This window comes from Petromyzon marinus, chromosome 10 (assembly GCF_048934315.1).
Source record: "Petromyzon marinus isolate PM22_M1 ecotype Great Lakes invasive population chromosome 10, UKy_Petmar_22M1.pri1.0, whole genome shotgun sequence".
Lineage (NCBI taxonomy): Eukaryota > Metazoa > Chordata > Hyperoartia > Petromyzontiformes > Petromyzontidae > Petromyzon > Petromyzon marinus.
Window position 1 is genome coordinate 8,749,302 of NC_133676.1, and position 25,342 is coordinate 8,774,643.

The window sequence follows — 25,342 nt, forward strand, 5'->3', positions numbered from 1 at the left end:
ACAGCAGTAGCGCAATGACACATCGGAGATATGAAAACGGAGTCGTCGGGACAAACAACCTAAAGCGTGACCCTCACGCGGATGAATGTCGAGACCGATTAGTGGCTTTCCTGGGTAATGAAATACATGTATGTTTGGCGTTCGGACGCGATGTCCATGTGAGCGGTGTTTATGATTAGAAACTGGAACGAGGATCACGCAGCCTGGACATTACGTTCCGCGGTGCCTGGCGGCGACTAAACGACAAAGGCCCCATTGAAGGCGCCGGCGTCCTCGTGAGAAAGAGGCACCGCCCATGCTAAGGTGGATATAAAAATCCACTCAGCTGCGCGTAGCCACCCACCCACAACGTTATCATCCTCGCCCCAGCCTGCAGCTGCAGAGAGCGAGTCTCGCGGAGTAGCAGGGGAAAGGCTAAAATCAAATTACACAAGCAAATATAACCGTGGCTGTGTGCTTTTTTTTAAAGTATTGTGTTGGTGGGGAAACCTATTACTTCTGTTTGGCTTCGGTCACTGGCGTCCTCCCACAACACCGCTGCTGGGCTTTTTGCGATCAATTTCAGATCTCGCACTACTGCCTGCGGGTGTTTATTTCTCGCTATATACATACTATTGTTATTATTAGTTTTATAGAGCATCATGGATTTTTAATGCAATTCTATATTGCACAGATCAGTCGGGAACAGTACAAACACCCGAGGTTGTATTTTAGACGGTGACCAAAAATCATCAGAAGTGTGTGAGCCTGAGCGACGAAGATAAAGAGTGAGAGAATACAATCACGAGCCTTACAGGCCAGCGTAGAGGGCATTTCCAAGCTTGTGTGCGCGCAGTGTCTTAATTACAAGTCCCTTCGTTATTCCTGGGCAATTCGTAGCGTTTGAAAGTGCATCGCACGCAAGAGTAAGTAGTGACTGGGTGAGCGAGTAGATATAGTTAGTGAATTAATGAGTCAGTGAGTTGGGTTGTGAGATTGCGAGTGAGTGAGTTAGTGAGCCAGTCAATTACTTTGTGAGTTGCATGTATTTTGGACTTCTTTCGCACCGTACGTGGCCAACCGTGCTAATTGGAGGTGAGTCAGTGAGTGAGCGAGTCCGTGAGGACAGCTGCTTTTTGTGCCTGTAAGCCCCTCATAAATTAATATCCCACCCATGGGGACCTTTTCACTTCTGTGCTGCTTCAACTGCGAGGACAGGAATGACCTACGCAAGAAAGAGCCGCTCATCAGGTAACAAATTCAACAACCTCTTGCAATATTCCATCGGTTTGCGATGTAAACACATGTTTTATTTTTTAAACCTATTCTGTCCTATGTAACCGTGGGTGACTACGCATTACAGCTTTCTAAATATAGGCGACGTGCAAAAAAACAGCGGGGTTGATGCTGATACTGACTCCATGCAAACCTGACTTTGAACGTCAGCGATGACAGTTCGCACCAACCCACGCTGCCTGCCTCTGCTGGACCCGTCAGGGAGTGAGGAGAAGGGATCAGTGGGTGGGTGGCTAGTGGCTGGCTGGGTACGGGGCGCTGGGCTTCTGGTGGTAGGTGAGAACCCTCAAAGTGGAGACTTTGAAAAATGTATCTACACAGATCACGACTGCTAAAATTTACTTTTTGTATGAAGGTAGGAAATTACCCACAATGCTGTGTCATCTTGAACCAAGACAATGACACTCAAGCCAAACATTAGAAATACCCACACAACTTTTTTTGACAGTATACGGTGTCGTATATATAGCATAGCTTGATTAAGAGCCACTGGCCGCTAGACCACCGTGCAAGCAGACAACAGTTCGATTCCGGTCACTGCTTGACAAATATACAGGGTGTTTTAAAAAGATGGACCCGATTTGAAATCGCTATATCTCTGCAACCACGAACCGCCCATGAATGAAACTCTTACCACTTGGAAGGGCGGGGCGTAGAGTTTCAAATAATTACTACTAGATGCCTCTCCCAGCGCACAAACAGCCCCTAGCCTCGGTCATTGGCAAGACGGTGACCCCCGCAACACAGCGCATTTTGCGTTCTGCAGTTCAGTAAGACTGAATCCGTAATTGCGGTGCAGCGTGCGTTTCAACGACGTTTTGGCATTGATCCGCCAATGTCAAAGAGCATGGTAGCACAAAAGACCGTGATTTTGTGCCACCATTAGCGACTAATCTGGATGACCTCAAAAACAGAATCACGGCAGCGTTGGCTGCAGTGGAAGAAGACACTTTGAGAGGCGTTTGGGACGAATTCAACTATCGTCTCGATTCTAGATTTGAAGCTTTCGTGACTGCAAGGACCCATACTCTTTGGTTCTAATCGGTAAAGTCACGTAGGTAAAAAAAAATAAAACAACAAAAATCACGACGTTTCGGCCACAACACAAGTGGCCTTCATCAGGTGAAGGGACCATGCTGTCACGAAGACAGCGTTGGAATCAAGAAAGTCAAGCCAGGTCGCGTCCTTTAAGCTGTGTGGGAGGAGGGAACCAAACGCTTTGACAAAGGAATTAGCATAAAGTGCTGATCGAACACTTAACACGGGGGGGGGGGGGGGGGGGGAGGGGAATTTGACAATGCAAGCGTTGTGTTGAAGGGAAATAAGCTGCTGTGAAAGTTTGGAATATCACTACTGGATAAATATACTGTACCATTGAAATTAGTTTGATGTTTGGTATGATTTAGAACATATTTCCAATGATTGCTTAATTTGAAACCATCTTCTAGGTTGAAATTGTGTCTGTGTTTTTAAATCTGAATTGCCTCGTGGACAAATCTTTGATGACAACCTGTGGGTTTGCAAAGGACCTGGGTATCGGAGAACACTATATCGTGATCACCCACAGCGTTGTAACAGTGATCAGCTACGGCAGAAGAATTCGTTCTGCCGTGTTTCAAATCTGATTTGTGCTCGCGAATTCGGTCAAATACATGTCGCTTCGTCTCCCCGATATAGCAATCACCGCAGGTACAACTCAATTTGTAAACCCCGGGGTACTGTAAGTCAGGAATGACATAATTCACGGATGGGATCAGATCACGAATTTTGTGTACTGTATTGAACCGGACTTGTGTTTGTTTAGAATTTTTGAAATCTTTTTAGTAACGCCTGCTATATATGGTAGTGTGATGGTTTTGACCGGAGTATTAAGTGGTTGTTTCTGTATGGTAGGAGAAACCTTGGCGGATGGTACGGTCAGAGTATCCGTTTCTCTTGAGGGCCAGGTGTACATGTTTTAATTCACTGGTCAGGTGGTGCTGGTCCGAAATGCAATGAGCCCTATGGTATAACGTTTTGATGAGAGAATTATTTTGAGCTGGGTGGTGGTGGGAATCAGGTTTCAAGTAGGAATCTGTGTGAGTGGGTTTCCTGTAGACAGAATGCCCCAATGAGCCATCAGGTCTCCTCTCAAACAGAACATCTAAGAATGGTAGCTTGCCATCTTTCTCCACTTCCATGGTGAATTTGATGGCGGGATGTCTGGAATTGATGTGGTGTAGGAAAAGGTTCAGAGCTGGCAGGCCATGTGGCCAAATGACGAAAGTGTCATCCACATATCTCTTCCACAGGGAAGGTCTGAGGGTGGAAGTCTGGGTGGCGTCCGATTCAAATTTCTCCATGAAAACATTGGCTATCACTGGTGACAAGGGGAACCCATGAGAGTACCCTCATTTTGCTTGTAGAAGGAACCATTCCAAGTAAAGTAGGTGTTGGTAAGGCAGTGCCTGACCCCGAGGTACCTACGCTGGTCAGGCACTGCCTCACCAACACCTACTTTACTTGGAATGGTTCCTTCTACAAGCAAAATGAGGGTACTCCCATGGGTTCCCCCTTGTCACCAGTGATAGCCAATGTTTTCATGGAGAAATTTGAATCGGACGCCATCCAGACTTCCACCCTCAGACCTTCCCTGTGGAAGAGATATGTGGATGACACTTTCGTCATTTGTCCACATGGCCTCCCAGCTCTGAACCTTTTCCTACACCACATCAATTCCAGACATCCTTCCATCAAATTCACCATGGAAGTGGAGAAAGATGGCAAGCTACCATTCTTAGATGGTCTCTTTGAGAGGAGACCTGATGGCTCATTGAGGCATTCTGTCTACAGGAAACCCATCCACACAGATTCCTACTTGAAACCTGATTCCCACCACCACCCAGCTCAAAATAATTCTCTGATCAAAACTTTATACCATAGGGCTCATTGCATTTCGGATCAACACCACCTGACCAGTGAATTAAAACATGTACACCTGGCCCTGAAGAGAAACGGATACTCTGACCGTACCATCCGCCAAGCTGTTTCTCCTACCATACAGAAACAACCACTTGACACTCCGGTCAAAACCATCACACTACCATATATAGCAGGCGTTACTAAAAAGATTTCCAAAATTCTAAACAAACACAAGATCCAAGTTCGGTTCAATACAGTACACAAAATTTGTGATCTGATCCCATCCGTGAAGGATGTCATTCCTGACTTACAGTACCCCGGGGTTTACAAATTGAGTTGTACCTGCGGTGATTGCTATATCGGGGAGACGAAGCGACATGTCTCTGACCGAATTCGCGAGCACAAATCAGATTTGAAACACAGCAGAACGAATTCTTCTGCCGTAGCTGACCACTGTTACAACGCTGTGGGTGATCACGATATAGTTTTCTCCGATACCAAGGTTCTCTGCAAACCCACGGGTTTTTATCAAAGATATGTCCACGAGGCAATTCAGATTTACAAACACAGACACAATTTCAACCGAGAAGATGGTTTCAAATTAAGCAATCATTGAAAGATGTTCTAAATCATACCAATCATTCAACTAATTTTCAATGGTACAGTATATTTATCCAAGAAGTGATATACTAAACTTTCACAGCAGCTTATTTCCCTTCAACACAACGCTTGCCTTGTCAAATTCCCCTCCCTCTTCCCCCCCGTGTTAAGTGTTCGATAAGCACTTTATGCTAATTCCTTTGTCAAAGCGTTTGGTTCCCTCCTCCCACACAGCTTAAAGGACGCGACCTGGCTTGACTTTCTTGATTCCAACGCTGTCTTCGTGACAGCATGGTCCCTTCACCTGATGAAGGCCACTTGTGTTGTGGCCGAAACGTCGTGATTTTTGTTGTTTTATTTTTTTTTACCTACGTGACTTTACCAAATAGAACCAAAGAGTATCGTCTCGATGTTGCCCGTACAGCAGGTGGAGAGCACAGAGCATTTATAAAATGGTTAGTAAAACTTGATAACGCATTAAACCGTTTGTAACTTTTTGTGTAATTGTAACATGTTGCCATCGTGAAATATACTGCTTTGAAATTGGGTCCATATTTTTTGAAACACCCTGTATAAATACATTTTCTTATAAGTGCGCCACCCGCTGTCACGTGGACGTGGAGACCGCGTAAAACGACTGCGTCAGAGAGGACGTCCCAGATATATTCGAACAATCACCCAGCGATGTGCCCAATCTCATTCGATGTTCAGAGCCAAGCAGACTTGGAGCCTTGACAATGGGATTGGAATGGGGTTATCACTATGCACAGCAGTAGATTCGTTTTAGCACGAGAGCGGCTATACCTGTCGTGCTCTCCCCCCCCTCCCCCACACCTTCACCAACCCCCCACTGACTGGTGTGGTGAAATATGGTCAAATATCCCCCATGACCAGCACAGCGAGAGGAGGCCCTCATCCAGCAGTGGATTGACACACAGCAGTGGGACTGGCCATACCAAGCATGCGTAGAGCGGGACATATTTGAAAACCCTTATACCATTAACGTATTGTGGTCGCGAGTCTTCCTTGCAAAAGAGGTGGCAATCCAATGCGTTAACAGGCTCCGAGTCGCAATAGGCTGTTGTCTGTGCATATTAACGTGTGGACATGTGAGTCTACATTTGTGCCGATACTGTGTTGGGGACTGTGCAGAAATGTATAGTATAATGGAGAATATGACCCCATCACCACCCATACCACTGCTGCTACAGTGAGGGAAAAAAGTATTTGATCCCCTGCTGATTTTGTACGTTTGCCCACTGACAAAGAAATTATCAGTCTATAATTTGAATGGTAGGTTTATTTAAACAGTGAGAGACAGAATAACAACAACAAAATCCAGAAAAACGCATGTCACAAATGTTATAAATTGATTTGCATTTTAATGGGGGAAATACGTGTTTGACCCCCTCTCATTCAAAAAGATTTCTGGCTCCCAGGTGTCTTTTATACAGGTAACGAGCTGAGATTAGGAGCACACTCTTAAAGGGAGTGCTCCTAATCTCAGCTTGTTACCTGTATAAAAGACACCTGTCCACAGAAGCAATCAATCAATCAGATTCCAAACTCTCCACCATGGCCAAGACCAAAGAGCTGTCCAAGGATGTCAGGGACAAGATTGTAGACCTATACAAGGCTGGAATGGGCTACAAGACCATTGCCAAGCAGCTTGGTGAGAAGGTGACAACAGTTGGTGCGATTATTCGCAAATGGAAGAAACACAAAAGAGAACTGTCAATCTCCCTCGGCCTGGGACTCCATGCAAGATCTCACCTCGTGGAGTTGCAATGATCATGAGAACGGTGAGGAATCAGCCCAGAACTACACGGGAGGATCTTGTCAATGATCTCAAGGCAGCTGGGACCATAGTCACCAAGAAAACAATTAGTAACACACTACGCCGTGAAGGACTGAAATCCTGCAGCGCCCGCAAGGTCCCCCTGCTCAAGAAAGCACATATACATGCCCGTCTGAAGTTTGCCAATGAACATCTGAATGATTCAGAGGACAACTGGGTGAAAGTGTTGTGGTCAGATGAGACCAAAATGGAGCTCTCTGGCATCAGCTCAACTCTCCGTGTTTGGAGGAGGAGGAATGCTGCCAATGACCCCAAGAACACCATCCCCACCGTCAAACATGGAGGTGTAAACATTATGCTTTGGGGGTGTTTTTCTGCTAAGGGGACAGGACAACTTCACCGCATCAAAGGGACGATGGACGGGGCCATGTACCGTCAAATCTTGGGTGAGAACCTCCTTCCCTCAGCCAGGGCATTGAAAATGGGTCGTGGATGGGTATTCCAACATGACAATGACCCAAAACACACGGCCAAGGCAACAAAGGAGTGGCTCAAGAAGAAGCACATTAAGGTCCTGGAGTGGCCTAGCCAGTCTCCAGACCTTAATCCCATAGAAATCTGTGGAGGGAGCTGAAGGTTCGAGTTGCCAAACGTCAGCCTCGAAACCTTAATGACTTGGAGAAGATCTGCAAAGAGGAGTGGGACAAAATCCCTCCTGAGATGTGTGCAAACCTGGTGGCCAACTACAAGAAACGTCTGACCTCTGTGATTGCCAACAAGGGTTTTGCCACCAAGTACTAAGTCATGTTTTGTAGAGGGGTCAAATACTTATTTCCCTCATTAAAATGCAAATCAATTTATAACATTTTTGACATGCGTTTTTCTGAATTGTGTTGTTGTTATTCTGTCTCTCACTGTTCAAATAAACCTACCATTAAAATTATAGACTGATCATTTCTTTGTCAGTGGGCAAACGTACAAAATCAAAAGGGGATCATATACTTTTTTTCCCCTCACTGTACAATTGCTGCCATCACACACCACCACGCACACCACTGTCATCACCACCACCACCATCATAATGACCACCCCCATAAATACATTACGACAATCATACAACCATGACCACCGCAAAAATAACCACCACCACAATTACCCCAACCAAATCACCACAAGCATATGACCACGACTATCAATACAATCAACACACCGTTACCACCACCACGACCACACACTACGACCACAACCACCACCATGACCATCGACAACCACACAATCACCCAATCGAACTACCACAACCACAACCACATACACAACCGTCAACGACCGACCACGGGCTCACCACAACCACCAACCAACACCGCCACCGACGCAGGGAGGTGTTGCCACTCTACTATGGCATGGAGTCGCAGCGACAGCGCGAGGACCTGGCAAACCTCTGGCACGAGCCCCACGACCGGTCCCACACGGCCACTGACGAGGACCGAGAGCTTTTCAACAAACTCCAGCGCCTGGAGCACACTCGTCGGGGCTCCGAGGTAGGTGGCAAGCTGTAAGTGACGTTCCCACCAGGGTTCAGTGTTTCACCGAATCCTTGCTGGTGATCTGCCGAGAGAAGTATTCGAAGAAAATAGGTTCAGGAGGAATGAATAAATAAGCAAAGTAACATGGCTCGCCAATGATGCTGTTAAAGCGAAATAAATCGAGTGGAAATGTGGCAGGACACGTCATGAGAACAACTGACGAGAGATGAGAGACAAAATTAACATGGGAGTGGCGAGCGAAAGAAAGGAGGATCAGAAAGAGAGGCAACGCAAGAGATGGCGGTCAGACGAATTAAAGAGTTTGGAGGTCAATACGGTACTGATTGCAATGAAATACGACATGGTGGCATGGCCATTCCCACTGCTGTGTGCTAATTATTGATCACGATGCACCATTTGAAAGTGATTTAGGAAACTGCCACATCCGTTCTGGAGATATTATCTATCACTGGCGTTACATTATCAGGAATCGAACCCCGGCTGGCTAGGACCCTGGTGCAGTGAAATAATTATTCCATGACTTACCTGTTCGGCTGCAGGGGCGTCACGAACCCATTACATACAGCATTCGCGAATCTAACATCAATTCTTTGCACACGCAACTCAATGCTTGTATCGTACACTTAGAGCTCGGTGTGATTCAATGAATCGATGCGTCATTCTACACCTGTACACAATACAAATTGGAATTATTGGGGACTGCAACTGACCGGAGTCCCTCCCCTCTCCGTTATTCCCACGTTGGCAGGGCTGGCGGAAGCTGAGTGTGGACATCGGCATGCTGCGCCAGGTGCGGCGTGACGTCAAAGACCGTTGGAGGATGATACTCTCCTATCTTGGTGGGTGCGGTGTCCTTAAGTTCGGTGTCTCTCATTTAGGGGCCCAAAAACATCGAAGTGTAGAGGGTCCAATACTCTCAAATTATTATTATTATTTTTACTCTTGTTTACCCAGAAAAGTGTCATTAGGTCTATTTTTGCAGTAAGTTTTTACAGTAAGGGGTGATGTTGCTATGTGTAATCCTAATTGATAACATTTTTTGCCAGCACTGGGATATTTGACTAATACCAGTTGCATTGTTTAGCTATGGCAGCATAGACGAAAGCCATGCAGAACAGGGGGAGAATATACAAACGCCACACAGAAAGCTACCAGAGTCGGGAATTGAAAAACACAGGCCTCTTGCCGTGGTAACAAACAGAGCTGTTGTTTTAAATTAGGTCACGATATGTTACAATTTTACAGTCTTTGCTTTCAAAAGGGGATCTGGGTTGCAACACAAAACGAGATTAAAGACAAATGCACCATCCATCATCAATAGGGATGGATTATGGATGGTGGCAGCCGCATATGTGGTTCTCCCTGTGAAGCGTGCTTTGCCAATTGTGGTCAACGATTACTTGGTGTGGAAACTAATGCCACCCGGGAGACCGAACTTTGCTTTTCGACCTCCTGGTTAGGAGGTCGAAGAGCTACTAACCACCCTTTGAAGAACTGCACAACGTGAAACTTGCATGCTTAAAAAAAGAGATTTGCGTAAGAAAATCTTAACTTATGAAAATAATGTAACATATTCGATAAAAACAGTTATTAAAAGCATTTGCACTCAGATTTGTCAAACAATGCATCCCGTTTATCATGGATCGCCAATTTAGAGGAAACAGAGATTTCTTGCAAGAGGGATGCCAGATATTTACAATAAAAAAAATATATAAATGTTTAGACGTTTTGCGGTTTTGAAATAATTTCAATATGCTTTACCATAAAATAGGCTGCACAGTTCACTGTTATTTTAAAGCCAGTGCCAAAGATGGTTTGCCTAGGGAATTAACCCCATCCATCCTGCCCAATTTACCCGTGGTGGGGTAAAGTGTGAGTACTCACACCTCACCTGGCCAATGTGAAAAGTAGGTCAAAACACCCTCTATTAGGGACTCTCTACGAGCGGAGAGGCCTTTCCACCAGCAATGGCGGGAGAAAGCAATTGCAGAGCTGCAGCTTTAACTTCTGTCCGTGCAACCCCCCCACTCCCACCAACCCCCACGAACAAGGAGATGATCAGCTGCTTTTATCGTCTTAGTCTCCAGGCACCCAGGAACACAACGAGGTTGAAAACCCCACTCGAGATAAAATATAAAATAATAAATCCCTTCATACTGTTTATGGGGGCCTTAAATTGATCGATAACAGAGTGCCAGCATCATAGGGTGTTGTAACAACATCTCTCAGCATTAACACCGTCATCATCCAGCCGTGAAGCATCAGTTTATAAACAAAAAAAATGCTGGCAAATATTCATATGCAGACGGGGTGAAAGTAGGTTATGTTTAGATGTGCCGTTATTGCCTCTACTGGCAGAGGGGTGCCAATAAAGCCGTGCATTAATGATAAAGCTTTGGCATCAGTCGACTGCTACTGCCATCGTGTGTATTCAGTAACAAGTTGACAGGTCAATGGTGAAATGAGGTTTAAAAATGAGACGTGAGAAAAGGTCGAGCCACCCTAAGTGTACGCCCATTCTGAATCCCCTATAATCTCTAGATATATAAGGGAAATTTGTGATTATGTGTGTCTGTTCAAAATGTTTAGCGTACTTCCCGACATGCAACAAACTTGAAATTTGCCATGTGGGTACTTTCCAGACTGTACACCATGCAAAAATCATAGAAATACACTTTTGTATATATTTTTGGTGGGGGGGGTGATCGATTTGACCATACTTCACCCTGCTGCAGCATCGTCACCCCGGTGTAAACAAAGGATACCACGGTTCATCCTCCCACAGGATTCGAGAAGGAGGCAGACACCCTCCTGTCCGTCACAGGCTCCAGCTCACTCAACAACATGAAGAATGTCACCAGAGCCAAGGAGATTCTGCAGCTTCTGGCCGAGGACACCAGCATCTTCAAGGATATCTCGGGCCCTCCTGAGAGATATATATTCGTTCTGGTGAGTTGAGCGACAAACACATACATACCCCGTGCACGGAGAGTCAGAGTATGTCCCTGTTAAAACAAGCAATCGATTTCGAGTTCATCTCGTTTTGTGGTCCTGAGCCAAGTGGTGGTAATTTCACATTCCTATGGTAAGGGATAGTCTATGAGTAAAATGACCATTCAATTTCCCACAAAGTGGGGCCTCAAATTCCTCCTTTCTGGTTCATTGCACCGCCGAGACCCTATCGCTGTACAAGCCTAGCCTTCGGACTTTTGTGATCTCCACTACCTTTGAATAACTTTGAGTCATCAGGAATGTTTGCTTCCATCTTAACCACACTACTGTCTCATTTGCCTCTCTACCCTTGCAGCTTTCTACACTCCCACTCCCTCCCAACCAAAAAACGTGACTTTACCGAAAAAAAACAAAGAGTAATTCCTGCAGTCACGAAAGCTTCGAATCAAGTCTCAACATGCAATGTTGTTCAACATACATACATTGCAGTGTACTATTCCCCACGTAAATGCTCCTCTGCCTTCACCAACCTGCACTGATCAGCATGGGGAATGATGATCAAATAACCCCCTATGAACCACACAGCATGGGGAGGCCCTCATCCAGCAGCGAATTGACAATTGGGCAGTACTCGTACCTAAATCCTAATGCTATCTGCAGTGGTACTCATTTTAACGGGCAATAACTGGATTTCCGGCAGACAAATGCGGGTTGTATCATTATATTTAGTAACAGATCATACCTCCCTATAATCAGGACTACATTCTAGCCGGGTCCTTCCGGGTGGGCAACCTGGAAAATTCAGCGCTCTCTTCTCACACCCGGCACAACGCAATCAGCGTGCCTACCGCTTTGGCCGTGGTGGCTACCAGTCACGTGCCTACTCCAAGCCTTACCAGCGACCTGGACAATTATCAGTGACAAATAAGGCGCCTTGCATAGAGAAGTCAATGAGCCACAGTAACCGATGTGCTGCTAACACGGTACAAAAAAACAAATGTCTACACGCCGCGGTGTGGAACCAGGAGAGTGCAGCAAGAGAGGATGTTGAAGGTTAAACCTCTGTCCTCATTCCCTCACCCGTGCATTTTTTTTTAGATTTACACCTCTGCACAATCTCCTAACGGCACAGACGGAATTGAGATATACGACTGGAAATGTTTGTTTGGAAAGTAAAGCTTTTGCGACGAGAGACTGTGAAATGGTGTCACCAAGGGTTATTGGTGCCCTGTGATCACCTTTGCTGCGTCGTCTTGAAATGTAAAATAATGATAATGGTACAGCAATATAGTGCAATCGGAACCTGGCAACATGAGTTTGATTCCTAGCCACAGCTAACCTGATGAGTGGTGATTGATATCTGAAACGGCTATGACACCTCCCCCACTCTTCAAAAAACCCGCACAGCCAAGCGTGGCGGTGATGATTGTAACAATGTGATAATCTACAGCTCGTTGTTCATCCACTGTTGCATCGTGTAGCAGCTGCTATATTGCGAGAGCGGGAGATATGGAAAATAATATTGGAGACAGATGTTCAATGTATTTAAATGTTAAATTAAGAATACAGTGCTTGGTATTCAGATTTCTTTACATGAAACGAATTATAGAACGCTCCTAAGACACGTGCATGTTTTTGCTTGTTTGGATATGCAGGACCGCCTGATTACTCTTGACATTGGAGAAGCATTTCTGGCGAGGGCAAAGCACCTGTACCCAAAAGACGACGACGATGAGGACGAGGATGATGACGACCAAGATGATGACGAAGAGAAGGAGCGAGAGGAGATTGGGAAAAAGGAGCAGGAATCTGGAGGCATGAACCCCCCATTCGCCAGGTCTCGTCGACCCAGCCTCATCTTCATCAGCCGCACCGCCCCGGACGTTGCCATCGACGAGCTGGGTACTCAGAGCAGCAGCGAGGAGCCTCCCGCAGGAACCAACAGCGGTGCCGAGTGATCACAGATATACATAGAGAGAGAATAACGCGTGTGCAGGTGTGCAGAGTGAGCTACGGAGAGTCAACCTGCATGCCGGTGAACATTGAGTTATGTATATATCACCTGCATGCAAGTGTCGAGTGTACCGTTTGGAAGCCACCTTCATACAGGTGTATGAATAAAAATATTAAATTCATCTGCATGCAGGTGCCCCGATTGAACAATTATACAATCTGCCTGCGTGCAGGCGTCAAGTGAAGAATATGGAATAATCTGCTTGCCAATGTTCCCACTAAACAATTTGAAATCCACCTGGATGCAGATATCAAGTGATGGATATGCGGCCATGCACTTCACCTGCATGCAGGTGCTCTGAGTGAATGTTTGCAAATTCACCTGTCTACAGGTGTGCGGAATGAATGCAGATTTGGGGGAACGCGTAGAGCACAAACAAAATCAATGTCAATCTTCGCAACTGTGTTAAATGCAGCATTTATCAAGTGGCGAGGGGTCCGTTTAAAATTAACTTTCCCCTGCCATGCAGGGGTCACACGTGCGCAACATTAAATGTCTGTCAACATGTTACTGCATGCGTGCAACCCGAGCAATGACGTCTGGCAAATTTTGATGCGTTCCCGTTTTAGCCACTAATTAATAATTTTGTTATTTCTATATTCTTGGTTCTTTTGGGAAAGTCACGTAGAAGGGAAACAATAAAATAATAAAAATATAAAACAAAATTTCTTGCTGTGCTTTTCACACCTGATGATGATTGCTTGTGTTGCAGTCGAAACGTCGTGAGAATGTTATTGTTTTATATTTTTATTATTTAATTGTTTCCCTTCTACGTGGTGACTTTACCGAAAGAACCAAGAATATGAATCCCTGCAGTCACGAAAGCTTTGAATCAAAATTTGTTATTTCTGTTAACAGAGATTATTTTTTATTCCCAGTCTCCATATTAAATGAGGTTTTTTTTTTGTAATTACCTAAAACCCCGATGTTGACACGCGATTTTTTTTTTTGGCGTGTCACACAATTCCACGTTTTTTTTATTATCTTTGCAGAAATGTAATTGCGCGAAGCGAGCGTCGTGTGGCTGTGCACTCGGCTAGCAGCGGGTTCACGATTACTAATTATCACTCGGCTTTCGCGTCGGGTCTTGGAGCGCAAGCTTCTGCTTAATTGCCTCAAAAGAGACGTTCCAAGCTGGAAATGCGCTGCGGGTCATTCCCAATCGCACGGCATCCGGCACGGCTGTTACTCGTCGCATCTCGAGCTGTCACACATGCTTTACTGCGACAAAGCGGCATGCATACCACAGACTCAAACCAATGATAATATCATCAATGATTGCTTTTTTTTTACTCTTAGTATTACAAAGAGGGATATAACTTGGATTTACGTGGCATCTAAATTCCACCGCATCTCTAGCCGCTGTACAGATAATTTGCTTTATTCTGCAACCTAGAATGTCTAATGAAATATAGGACCGTAATATTAGAATTTGCTGGTGGCTCATTTAAAATGTCTAAGGCATTGAGTGTTGCATCGTGTAGCAGCTGCTATATTGCGAGAGCGGGGGATATAGAAAATAATCTTGGAGACAGATGTTCAATGTATTTAAATGTTAAATTAAGAATGCAGTGCTTGGTATTCAGATTTCTTCTGGGTTTTTTTTGTCCTTCATGCTTTTTTGTCCTTGATGCTTTAGATGGTGGCGTTTAGGGTTTGCGCGTGACGTGCAGTATTTAATACTTTATTTTGCTTAGAATCACGCATCTGTTATTTCCAACAATGATCACAGTGATGACCACGGACCAGTGGTCGTTTGTTAGATTTTCAGCAACGATATATTATTTATCTTTACGCAGAAAAAAATGTCACAACCGACACAAGGATGAAGATACAATAAGCGATGTGCCCTTCAAGAACCACGCGTATTGTTGCAAATTAAAGTATCTCTGAAATAAAATGTGTCTCAACGTGAAACAGGAAGGTTTGCCTTTGCGGTTCTAAATATCACAACATTTGGTCGCATATATTACTGCTCTAGCACTCCGGTAGATTGATGCCTACAAAAAATCAAATGATATATTTACGTCCTGCTTTTGGCTATGTCCATAGCATATTTCTCGGCGACGTACAGTGAGGGAAACAAATATTTGATCCCCTGCTGATTTTGTACGTTTGCTCACTGACGAAGAAATGATCAGTGTATAATTTTAATGGTAGGTTTAATTGATCAGTGAGAGACAGAATAACAACAAAAAAATCCAGAAAAACGCATGTCAAAAATGTTATAAATTGATTTGCATTTTAATGAGGGAAATAAGTATTTGACCCCCTCTCAATCAGAAATGTTTCTGGCTCCCAGGTGTGTTTTATACAGGTAACGAGCTGAGATTAGGAGCACACTCTTAAAGGGAGTGCTCCTAATCTCAGCTTGTTGCCTGTATAAAAGACACCTGTCCACAAAAGCAATCAATCAATCAGATTCCAAACTCTCCACCATGGCCAAGACCAAAGAGCTCTCCAAGGATGTCAGGGACAAGATTGTAGACCAACACAAGGCTGGAATGGGCTACAAGACCATTGCCAAGCAGCTTGATGAGAAGGTGACAACAGTTGGTGCTATCATTCGCAAATGGAAGAAACACAAAAGAACTGTCAATCTCCCTCGGCCTGGGGCTCCATGCAAGATCTCACCTCGTGGAGTTGCAATGATCATGAGAACGGTGAGGAATCAGCCCAGAACTACACGGGAGGATCTTGTCAATGTTCTCAAGGCAGCTGGGACCATAGTCACCAAGAAAACAATTGGTAACACACTACGCCGTGACGGACTGAAATCCTGCAGCACCCGCAAGGTCCCCCTGCTCAAGAAAGCACATATATATGCCCGTCTGAAGTTTGCCAATGAACATCTGAATGATTCAGAGGACAACTGTGTGAAAGTGTTGTGGTCAGATGAGACCAAAATGGAGCTCTTTGGCATCAACTCAACTCGCCGTTTTTGGAGGAGGAGGAATGCTGCCTATGACCCCAAGAACACCATCCCCACCGTCAAACATGGAGGTGGAAACATTATGCTTTGGGGTTTTTTTTCTGCTAAGGGGACAGGACAACTTCACCGCATCAAAGGAACGATGGACGGGGCCATGTACCATCAAATCTTGGGTGAGAACCTCCTTCCCTCAGCCAGGGCATTGGAAATGGGTCGTGGATGGGTATTCCAGCATGGCAATGACCCAAAACACACGGCCAAGGCAACAAAGGAGTCGCTCAAGAAGAAGTACATTAAGGTCCTGGAGTGGCCTAGCCAGTCTCCAGACCTTAATCCCATAGAAAATCTGTGGAGGGAGCTGAAGGTTCGAGTTGTCAAACGTCAGCCTCGAAACCTTAATGACTTGGAGAAGATCTGCAAAGAGGAGTGGGACAAAATCCCTCCTGAGACGTGTGCAAACCTGGTGGCCAACTACAAGAAACGTCTGACCTCTGTGATTGCCAACAAGGGTTTTGCCACCAAGTACTAAGCCATGTTTTGCAGAGGGGTCAAATACTTATTTCCCTCATTAAAATGCAAATCAATTCATAACATTGCTGACATGCGTTTTTCTGGATTTTGTTGTTGTTATTCTGTCTCTCACTGTTCAAATAAACCTACCATTACAATTATAGACTGATAATTTATTTGTCAGTGGGCAAACGTACAAAATCAGCCGGGGATCAAATACTTTTTTCCCTCACTGTAGTGGCTTTTGCTGCGTGGGTTACTTGTGACTGAAGACACGTGCTGCAACAGAGAGATTTGAATGCGGATTTGGTTGATCTGGATGACTCAGAAACAGCCTTACCTGCACACTGAAGGTTGTTTGTATTCGGGTATTACTAGTCTGGTAAACATGATAAGGTTAACAAGGACACAATGTTCAATTTAAACGGATTATAATCTGAATCAGAGGATGATTATTCAGGAATTAATTAATTATTTGGAAGGGCAAGAGGGATGGGGGGGGGGGACTTATGGATAAAATGAATGTGAATGTTGGGAAGATATATGGGGTACCTGGGAGTTTCTGCAAGTTCTATATAGGAGAGAATAACTGGGGCGTGTGGAGAGGTGGTTGATGGTGAGTTGACAGAACTGGGGAGAAAGACTTGAACACATCCGGGTAGCGGGCTGCGACGGGAATCATGGAAATAATTTTCTGACGTCACAGATGCTGTACAACGTTGTCATTTTAAATCAAATGTATGAAAATATCTCCCATTGTTGCGGGCATTGCTTAGTGGGGTCTGCGAAGGCACGAGACGCTCGAGACACGAGACGACACAGATAATCCTTATTTAAGTTACAATACATTTAACACATGCATCAGTAGCACGTGGCCTTCAAATAAAAGTATATATGAGCGATGACGTTTCTGACAATGGCCCTTCTTCAGAGCACATTGAGGCCAGATATAGAGTAACGGGTAACTGCACTTCATACCATAGGGCCTGATGAGGATTCAACATTTTTAATGTATTACGATGACGTTTTTAAATAGGCACGTGAAAGCCATATAACCATAATAGGTTTTGAGTACGAGACAATATCCTGAAAAAAACTCTAAATAGTATTATTCAGCACCGGGAATTATCAGTTTCATTCGGGGTTACAATTCTTGGAAAACACTACTTAAACTGAAACGACGTTAACTGATCCACTATTTCTCGTAAAAATGTACTAAAAAAACAGGAGGTACGTTCCACAGGACTCCAATATTCGATATGTAAAGTGTTAATAAATCACAATTTATATTGAAAATATTGTATTTTCTACTGTACAGCATTAAAATAAAATAAAAATTACACAAATAAAATAAAAGTGTACTGTAAAATATACTCACACTTACCAATGCAGTCTTCGCTGCAGTCATAAGGTTGCATTGCCCACCAAACACCGCGCGCTGATTGGTCGAAACGACTGTCAACACTGTCACCATCGCGATGCGCGACACTCGACATAATTGTTTTTCTTTATATAGCACTCGAGATGGACAATGTTATTATTTATTGATTTTAGTGTATCTATATAAAGACCTTAATCTGTTTGTCTCAAATAACCTCGAGGGTACTTTCCGACAAGATAAAAAGCTGAAATGTGGTTCAAAGGTAGCTTTTAGGACACACACAAAAACAGGAACAAAAATCAGACTTTTTTCGGATTTTAAAGCACCCAAACCTCGATTTTTTTTTAAGTGCCCCGTAAACATATTTGTGCGTGTCATTCAGAAACCGTTCAAAATATAAGATTGCGGTTACTTTCAAATAAAATTAAAGCGAGATTCATTGGTTCTATCTTTTATTGTTTTTCAGATATTTCGGATTCAAGCGAGTTTGAACCAAAAAATACGCACTTTATGATGTTCAAATCTGAATAATTCGAAAACGATCAAAGACAGACGCTTCCCCTCATAGAGAATACAGTTAATAACTTTTGTTCTTTCTAATAAAAAAAGAGAACAGAATCTTTAAAATGTGAAATTGAATCAAGTCGTCAACAATTTTTGTGTTTTTGTGCAGAAAAATACACTTTTGGAGTAAAATTTTGATTTAAAGCTTTCGTGACTGCAGGGATTCATATTCTTGGTTCTTTCGGTAAAGTCACGTAGAAGCGAAACAATATCCCTTCTACGTGACTTTACCGAAAGAACCAAGAATATTTTTGGAGTGGTTGTTCGTGTCTGATCGTAAACTTTTTTTGTTTAACCATATCAGGTTAATTATTATATGTATTGAAAATGTTTGCCTGGCTAAGACAGGCTTTATGCACTATTTATTAATAATGTTACTTAAGTTTTTTCCCCCATATGTTAATATCGTAAGTCCCTTTGCCAACGCAAGAGCGCAACACAAAAGCACAACTTAGCAGTGAGTGATCGAGCAACGTACACGTGATAGTAAACGATTTTGTCGACGACTTAAACCTGTATTCTTGGTTCTTTCGGTAAAGTCACGTAGAAGGGAAACAATAAAATAATTAAAATATAAATTTCAAATGTTATTGCTGTGGTTTTCACACCTGATGATGATTGCTTGTGTTGCAGTCGAAACGTCGTGAGAATTTAATTGTTTTATATTTTTTGTTATTTTGTTATTTCCCTTCTACGTGACTTTACCGAAAGAACCAAGAATATGAATCCCTGCAGTCACGAAAGCTTTAAATAAAAATTTAAAGACTTAAACCTGATTGACGACTTAAACCGATAACAATGTCCACTATTTGCGAACGACGTACAAACGATACGACGCAAATTGATGCGACTTAAGGGGCCATCCATTTAGTCCGTACGCAAAAAATCTGTCAAAACTGGACCCCTCTACCCCTCCCTGTACGCACGCGGACTTTTTAGACCCCAGCCCCCTACCTGCGCACGTACGCCTGACGCACACTCCCTCCCACGAATCCTATAGAACGGCATATATAGAATTCACTTAGAAACGATCAAGGATTCATAATATTAACGTGTTTAAGCAAACAGATAGTCCACCGCCGGCTACATTAAATAATTAAGTTACGTACCTTTAAAAAGTTTGTCTCGTGTCCGCTAGTTTCAAACGCCGACTGAATCCAGTCGAACAGGTGATGCATTATAGGGGTTTCGTCAATACGCGCAGTGTCAGGCTGAAGCACAGCAGTGTGATTGCTGCAGTCTGCTGGGCCACCGTCTCAATATCCACAGCATCGCTGACGTGATCATCATCATCGTACAGCTTTTTATTGTTCTCGCTGTCAGAAGACTCAGTCGTGTGAATGCGCTGGTGTCGTTTTACACTGGCCTGCGGCAGCTAAAACCGTGAGCCAGCGGCAGTCTGCAGTGAAGCCAGATTGCAGGATGTGTGACCCATGGGGCAGGCCGCCAGACTGTCAGACTCACTGCTGAGCTGCGTGATAGCTGCAGTCAGGGGCACGGTGGCATACTAGTGACACCTCTCCCACAGTCCTACTTCTCCCGATAGTACTTGTTGTCTGACAGCTGAAGAAACTAAACTGTGGCTCATTTGAAGGCCAATGTAGACAAATTATTATCGAGGCTTCACCCCCCCCCCCCCCACCCCCGTTTCCTATGCGTACGTACATTGTCAGTAGACCCTCCATACGCAAGCGTACGCATTTGGGTTAACTCCCCCCTCCATGCGTAAGTACTAAATGGATGGCCCCTAAACTGATAATTGCCGGGAAATGGTGTTGCATTGTGAGGATGTTTGTTCCTGGGTCTAATTACCATTTACATAACATTAATTTATTGCCCTACATTCCTGAGACAGAGAAGTCTGAGAAATGCAATGTGAGATACAAATATGAAACTAACACAAATCAATTCTGGATTTGAAGCTTTCATGACTGGTTCTATTCGGTAAAGTCACGTAGGTAAAAATAAAATAACAAAAATCACGACGTTTCGGCCACTATACAAGTGGCCTTCATCAGGTGAAGGGACCGGACTGTCCAGAGGACAGCGTTGGAGTGAAGACAGCCAAGCCCAGGTCGCGTCCTTTAAGCTGTGTGGGAGGAAACAAAAAACGCCTTGACAAAGGAATTAGCATAAAATGATGTACTGGACCGGCACGGTGGGGGGGGGGAAGTTTACATAATGTTGGTGTGAAGGGAAATAAGCTGCTGTGAAAGTTTGGGATACCACTACTTGAATAAAAATACTGTACCATTGAAAATTAGTTTAATGTTTGGTTTGATTTAGAACATCTTTCCAATGATTGCTTAATTTGAAACCATCCTCTCGGGTTGAATTATGTCTGTTTGTAAATCTGAATTGCCTCGTGGACAAATCTCTGATAAAAACCCGTGGGTTTGCATAGAACCTTGGTATCGGAGAAAACTATATCGTGATCACCCACAGCGTTGTAACAGCGATCAGCTATGGCAGAAGAATTCGTTCTGCCGTGTTTCAAATCTGATTTGTGCTCGCGAATTCGGTCAGAGACATGTCGCTTCGTCTCTCCGATATAGCAATCACCGCAGGTACAACTCAATTTGTAAACCCCGGGGTACTGTAAGTCAGGAATGACATCCTTCACGGATGTGTACTGTATTGAACCGGACCAGGATCTTGTGTTTGTTTAGAATTTTGGAGATCTTTTTAGTAACGCCTGCTATATATGGTAGTGTGATGGTTTTGACCGGAGTATCAAGTGGTTGCTTCTGTATGGAGGGAGAAACAGCTTGGCGGATGGTACGGTCAGAGTATCCGTTTCTCTTGAGGGCCAGGTGTACATGTTTTAATTCACTAGTCAGGTGGTGTTGGTCCGAAATGCAATGTGCCCTGTGGTATAACGTTTTGATGAGAGAATTCTTTTGAGCTGGGTGGTGGTGGGAATCAGGTTTCAAGTAGGAATCTGTGTGGGTGGGTTTCCTGTAGACAGAATGCCCCAGTGAGCCATCAGGTCTCCTCTCAAACAGAACATCCAAGAATGGTAGTTTGCCATCTTTCTCCTCTTCCATGGTGAATTTGATGGCGGGATGTCTAGAATTGATGTGGTGTAGGAAAAGGTTCAAAGCTGGGAGGCCATGTGGCCAAATGACGAAAGTATCATCCACATATCTCTTCCACAGGGAAGGTCTGAGGGTGGAAGTCTGGATGGCGTCTGATTAAAATTTCTCCATGAAAACATTGGCTATCACTGGTGATAAGGGAGAATCCATGGGGGTACCCTCATTTTGTTTGTAGAAGGTGCCATTCCAAGTAAAGTAGGTATTGGTGAGGCAGTGTCTAATCAGCGCAGGTGTATCGGGGTCTAGTCCATGTTGTACCAAATTTTCAATTATTTCAATGGTATCAGGTACCGGGACCTTGGTGAACAGGAAGACCACATCGAAGCTGACAAGGATATCGTCAGGGGACAGTACAACGTCTTTGACCATAGAGACCAAATGAGCTGAGTTAAGTACTGCTGAGGTCTTGCCAGTAAAAGGTAGCAAGGTATCTGACAGAAAACGTGCTAGCTTATAGGTAGGGGAGTTGATTGTGGATACGATGGGTCGTAGTGGAGTGCCTTCTGTATTAATCTTGAGGAGACCATATAATCTAGGGGGTCTTGCAGCAGAAGGTTTTAAGGAGGGACGTTTAGTTGGTTCGATTAGGGAGGTCGAACTTGTGATGATCTTGTTGGTTTTTATAGTTAAGCTATTAGTAGGGTCATTTTTATTTTTTGAGTAACTTCCATCGTTGAGTAGGTTCTGGATTTTGTTGTTGTACGAATCTTTATCCATAATTACAGTAGCGTTGCCTTTGTCGGCTGAGAGGATGACTATATCACTTGTTTTTTTAATTCGCGAGTTCAGAGCGTTAATTTTTGCTGTTGCTAATGGGTTTCTTAGCATTCTTAAGAATAATGGCTATTTCAGCTCTCGCAACGTCTGCTTGGATGTGTCCTATGCCTTTAAGGGCCACATCGACCTGAGAGATGATATCATCTACAGGAATGTTTCGGGGTGACAGCAAGATTTAGCCCCCTAGCCAGTACTGTTTTCAGATTGTATGAAATCGGGGTGCTACTCTGATTAATGACGATTTTGTTAACGTCTAGTTTTGTTATGTGGGACTGGGTTCTTCTTCGACAGGTGGTTGAATTTAGAAATCAGGTTAGCTTTGTATTTGACTGAAAGTGAATCGGCAGAAGAAGCAGTCATGTTGTCTACGTGGATCCAATCAGAAGGTGACATTTTTTGTTAGCGTTAAATGAGCTTGTAGGAGAGTCCTGTCTAAAGTATCGAGTTCAAAACGGAGTAGTCTTATCCTCTCTGAGATTAAAGATAGGCTGGCCTTAAACAGAATCTGTTTAGAATTCGGTGAGGATACAGCAGCAGATGTGAGTGTTAAAGCGATGGGTATTACCTTGTTGTCGCGGCATCTTTTGAGGAAGGTCAGCGTCTCGATGAGCTTTGACTTCTTGTCCCGTTGTCTGTTGAAAGCTCTAACAGATAGGTGAAAGCCCTCCCCGTAGAGGTTATCAATTCTAGATTTCCCTTCACACCAACATTATGTAAACTTCCCCCCCCCCCCCACCGTGCCGGTCCAGTACATCATTGTTATGCTAATTCCTTTGTCAAGGCGTTTTTTGTTTCCTCCCACACAGCTTAAAGGACGCGACCTGGGCTTGGCTGTCTTCACTCCAACGCTGTCCTCTGGACAGTCCGGCCCCTTCACCTGATGAAGGCCACTTGTGTTGTGGCCGAAACGTCGTGATTTTTGTTATTTTATTTTTACCTACGTGACTTTACCGAATAGAACCAAAGAGTAACACAAATCAAATGAAACTCAGAAAAAGGGTGTAGCACCCAATAATAAAGTACCGTTCAGCACCCCCACCCCTCGCTTAACATGAACAGCAAACCATTCCACTTACAATTGTTCGTGCAATCTTCCCCTGATCTCGTACCGATTAGGCTCACGTACCCGATTGCACGGTATTCAAAATTGACCCAAATCTGAATGAAGCTGAGAAAACGGCCCAGTCCACACGAGCCGTCCTGGCAACGGAACCCTCATTATTATTCCGTTCAACGTCAACACGAACACTTGTTATTAACGTCAGCCTTTTCTTCCCCGGAGAGCTCCTGGCCATCGTCCCACACCTCTTTCTATAACCTCTCTCCTCTTTATTGCCAATCTATATCTTTGGAGGACCCCCCCCCCCCCCTCCAATCTCCATCGCCCTCCCCCTGTTTCGTTTCTTTGTCTCGGCGTGGTCCCTTGTCCCTTGCGTGATCCCAAAATTTGATCCAACATTCAGTACTGCTCGTGCCCTCGCACGCCCGCGTCCCGTGTATACAATAACAACAAAACACATCACATCTCCTTTAGTTCCTTTAGAGCGCACAACATATATGCACATTTTGGATGACGTGTACAATTCTCACGATAATCTAGAAGGGATAACCATCTGAAATTCGGCTCAGATATAAGTGAGCCGATGTTTATGATGGAGGGAAAAAATGTTTTAATTGGACCCCCCCCACATGAGGTGTGCAAAGATTGTTTTGTTCACCCTTTGAACTCAGGCCTACGATAGTTTGTATCTGTAGGGTTTTATGGGTGTTGAATTAAAGATGACTTGAAATTCTAAAATCTGCATAAATGTGATGCAATTTGACATCTAAATACTGGCAGAATAAAACAAAGCAATATGTTTCCGCTAATTTAGATGAGTCAGGCCCTTACACCAAACAGAAATAATAAATGGTTTTAATTAGGACCCGACAACTTATGCGCCCACCACCCTCCCAAACAAATTACACCCACAGCTTGATTTGCATATTCCTCCTGAACTCTTTTAAAAATAAAGTGTTTCGTAGTTTACCATCAGTTAACTAAGCAATCTTCCTCCCATGGAATTGGGCTAAAGCTACATGTTACTTGTGCCAATATATGCAGGTATGTATACAGTACCAGACATAAATACGTGCTGCCACTCTCGTTATTTGGATTGCACCATTGAGGAACTTTATGATGAGAAAGGAACTTGATGGTGACATGGGCAGGCCTTCATCCAGCAGTGGATAAATAATAGGCTCTATTAACAAATTACACAGACGAGAGTATTGTCTTTTTCGCGATATTTTTTTTACTGTACCCCGCCGATGCCACCTCGAGAAAGTCCAGTAGAGATTTAGACATATTTTCACTGATCAAAATCAACCAGAATGCACCCAACCTCATTAGATCTCGGAAGCTAAGCAAAGTTGAGCCTGGATAGTGCTTGAATGGGTTTACTTCCATGCACGCCAGCTTATAGGTGGCCACCGGGTTACTTTGTGGGCAGCAGAGGACATCACAGAAAAACCCCATGTTCAGAATCTGTATTTATCCTGCAGGAATCCGATGAGCTATGAATATCTTTTACACAGATGTCCAGTAGAGGCAGGACGGAACCTTGTCTTGTGCTTCTTTGCCCGATGCTTCCCGCCATCAACCAATCTGCACCGGTCAGCGTGAAGTATGATAAAATATTCTGTGTGATGCCATTGCATGAGGAAGCCCCTTGGTGAACCAAGGAAATTATTGTTATATGGATCGAAAACATGGACTCTGACAACAACAAAAACATGGAAAAGCTGAAAATAAGCAAAGAAGTATGGAGCGATGCATGTTGAGAATCGTACTGAAAGTGGAACGCATGGATCAAAAAACTAATTATTTTGTTGACCATTGTGGGCTTAGGCTAGATATGTTACTTGAGGGGATGATGGCCGATGGACAAAAATGGTGACGGAAAACACCCGAGATGATGACCACTATGGAGCAGTGACTGAAATCGGTTCAAGTG

The 25,342-nt window shown here is 44.1% G+C and overlaps 1 protein-coding gene across 2 annotated transcripts; it reads left to right on the top strand.

Annotated features, from left to right (window-relative positions):
* Positions 1-273: 273 nt before the first annotated feature.
* Positions 274-15,007, top strand: LOC116940971 (melanoregulin-like). 2 transcript variants are annotated; one of them, XM_032951434.2, is made up of 5 exons: positions 274-1,230; positions 7,751-8,112; positions 8,867-8,957; positions 10,904-11,067; positions 12,726-15,007. In XM_032951434.2, exons 1-5 carry the CDS (start codon positions 1,200-1,202, stop codon positions 13,026-13,028), a joined length of 951 nt encoding a protein of 316 aa, XP_032807325.2. In that variant the 5' UTR covers positions 274-1,199; the 3' UTR covers positions 13,029-15,007. The 2 variants fall into 2 exon arrangements, with proteins under 2 accessions (XP_032807325.2, XP_032807326.1); XM_032951435.2 differs by having other exon boundaries at positions 287-1,230; positions 7,950-8,112.
* Positions 15,008-25,342: the final 10,335 nt, after the last annotated feature.